The 2,735-nt window shown below is 32.5% G+C and overlaps 1 protein-coding gene across 1 annotated transcript; it reads left to right on the top strand.

The window, feature by feature from the left end:
• Positions 1–470: 470 nt before the first annotated feature.
• LOC133301997 (transcription factor bHLH25-like) lies at positions 471–2,492 on the top strand. The gene is made up of 4 exons (XM_061501705.1): positions 471–506; positions 616–1,050; positions 1,288–1,593; positions 2,403–2,492. Exons 1-4 carry the CDS (start codon positions 471–473, stop codon positions 2,490–2,492), a joined length of 867 nt encoding a protein of 288 aa, XP_061357689.1.
• The last annotated feature ends 243 nt before the right edge of the window (positions 2,493–2,735 follow it).

The following is a 2,735-nucleotide window of genomic DNA, read 5'->3' as shown; positions in this document are numbered from 1 at the left end:
AGATTAGGTTTTTTTTTTCTCACACATGACAATTGAAAATGATACATTTTTTTGAAAAGCATGAGAGAAAGACAAAATCTTAAGCGTTGGTCATTAGTGGCGGAGCCACTTGGTGGCTAGCTGGTGCCTTGGCGCCAGCTGATTTTCAAAAATATTTCATATTTTCTTTAAAAATTATGATATAGTCTTAGTATTGGTTAGGTTTTTAAAAGTGATACAACATGGACAGATTTTACTAACTCGATCTTTTGATACTAGCTGAATCTTTTCCCTGGCTCGAGCACTAGTGATCATGTTCTTTATTTGATAATTCTTTCCAAGTCAATACCCTCTATAAATTTTTGTTTTTCACACAAACCCAATATCAAATTTCTACAAAAGCAGTGAAGAGAGTACCGTCCATAATTTGTGACTGCTTTTTTCCACAGCTGAAGCAAAAACCAGAACAAGTTTGTAAGACTTTGGCATCAATGGATGAGTCATGGGGAAAATGGATTTCTGAAATGGTAATGATGAGATTTGAATTCAAGCCTTTGCATATATGTAATAAAGCTATGCATACCTTTATGTAACCTTTTTGAAAATGACTCTTTTTGGTGTTATCAATTGTTGCAGGAAATGGATGACCTGAACTCTCTCGAGGAAGAGTTCGAGGGAGTGAATTCACTACATCCAGAACCATCTTGGAATAGTCATTTTTCTGATTTAAATTTTACCATTGGCAATTCATCTTTGGAAGAAAACAATGATTTTGATAACCCTAGTCTTAAACAACTTACTTTATTAGAGAAACCTCTGTTCTCTTCCTCAATATCCTATACTACATCTTTTGAACACTCCACTGAAGTGCCAAATATTCCAAAGACAACATGCCATAATCATGATGCACAATCAAAGGAGACCCAAGAAGAACCAGAAAATAGAAACTCCAAGAAGGATAGTAGAAGCTCTGCTCAGATTCCATATCGCACATTGGCTGAGAGAAAAAGGAGAGAAAATCTCACCAGAATGTTCATAGCACTTTCAGCCAGTATTCCTGGATTGAAAAGGGTCAGTTTAATTATTTCTTTTCTTATTTTTTAGATTGTAAGGTTAGATATTCTTCCCTGACATTAAAATAAGACATTTTGTCTACCAAATTATAGACTGTGACATTTTTTAGTTGAATTATTTTCTGTGTATTAATTAAAGTCAAGCTTAAAGAATATTATTTCATTGTTTATTTTTTTATTTTTTTTTGGTATAAGTATTACTCCATTCTTAGCTTAAAATATTTGTAATGTGTAGATGGACAAGGTTTCTATCCTTAACAACGCTATCGATCATGTGAAATATCTTCAGAAGCGGGTAAAAGATTTGGAGGAACAGAACAAGAAGAGAAAGACAAAATCCGTAGATAGACCTATCAAGACATTTCCAAATGTTAAAGCTAGCATTTCAGGAAAAGATGTACTCATCAGAGTTATGTGTCAGAAACAAAAGAACATTGTACCTAAGCTATTGGCCAAGCTTAAAGCTCATAATCTCTCCCTCGTTTGTAGCAATGCTATGTCATTTGGGAATTCTATTATGAACTTTACCAGCATTGCTCAGGTACACTCCAATATTATAATTAATGTCAAAACTAAGAAGAAAGATATTGGCATCTTCAATAAATATATACTTTCTGTTATGTCCTATGGACCAATTCTAGAGGTTCATCTAAAGGATCATTCTCCTACCTTTTTTAAGTGAGATTTTTTTATCTTTATTATAGAGAATTTGTCACTCCATGCACAATTCACCTCATACACGTCTTGAGGTGTGTTTGCCTCACGCATTTTAGGAGGGTCTACTGAGCAAAACGATTATGGCATGATTAGAGAATATTTGTCTCACACACACACATATATATATATATAGAGAAATATTACTCTTATTTTATATGAGATAATTATCTTATTTTCTCTCACTTCGAAAATCATATCTCTTTTTTTTTTCTTTTTCTTTTTTTGGTTTTTAATGGTAGATCTCACTTGAATTCTCTTTATAACATGAGAGAACTACTCTCATATAACATGAGACTAATATTCCTCGTGTGTGTATATATATATATATATATTCCATCATTAAAAAGACAACTTGCATCCATTGGTTTCATGAATTGTCATTGATCTAATGCAATGTAGAATTATTGGGACCTTTCACCATCCCTTTTCAGCCTATACCTAAGATATTAACAGTAATTCTTCCATAGACCTTTGATTTATACCACTGTATCTAATAATATTGTTATTTTAATATACTTCACGCTCCATTGGGAGAAACAGACCTAAGATCAACACACATAGTTTACTTTCTAAGAATATTTATAATGACATATCGAACATTAAATAATCAATTATTGTACAACTATATTGCAGATATTGGACCACGAATTCAGCATGACAAAGGACGACTTAGTGAAAACTTTGAATGAGGAGCTGTTGGAGTGCTGTGACTTGCAACACTAATGAACCACGTGCGTAACTACTTAATGGCCATTAGTAGTTTCAAAATACATTGATAGGTTTCTGAGGAGGAAGCTACGTGAAGGCATGATGGTTGATCGGCAAAACACTTTACGATTGTTTAAGGGAATAATGAGATGATTTTGTTATTCACGTTTTGTGTATTTATCATATTTTTCTTAAATTATATTTTGTTACAATATTTTGTATCTACACATTAATCTACATATTTATGTATATGTGTAA

The sequence above is a fragment of the Gastrolobium bilobum genome, unplaced genomic scaffold (assembly GCF_033153095.1).
Source record: "Gastrolobium bilobum isolate Gb01-03AN ecotype WA unplaced genomic scaffold, APGP_CSIRO_Gbil_v1 utg57797, whole genome shotgun sequence".
In the NCBI taxonomy this organism is placed as follows: Eukaryota; Viridiplantae; Streptophyta; class Magnoliopsida; order Fabales; family Fabaceae; genus Gastrolobium; species Gastrolobium bilobum.
Note: the sequence above shows the minus strand (reverse complement) of the source record. Positions and strands in the feature narration are given on the sequence as shown.

Coding starts and splice junctions, on each gene's coding strand:
- LOC133301997 (XM_061501705.1), top strand. CDS start 471: ATGGATGAGTCATGGGGAAAATGGATTTCTGAAATG. Junction 507..615: donor GAAAATGGATTTCTGAAATG/GTAATGATGAGA, acceptor CAATTGTTGCAG/GAAATGGATGACCTGAACTC. Junction 1,594..2,402: donor ACTTTACCAGCATTGCTCAG/GTACACTCCAAT, acceptor ACTATATTGCAG/ATATTGGACCACGAATTCAG.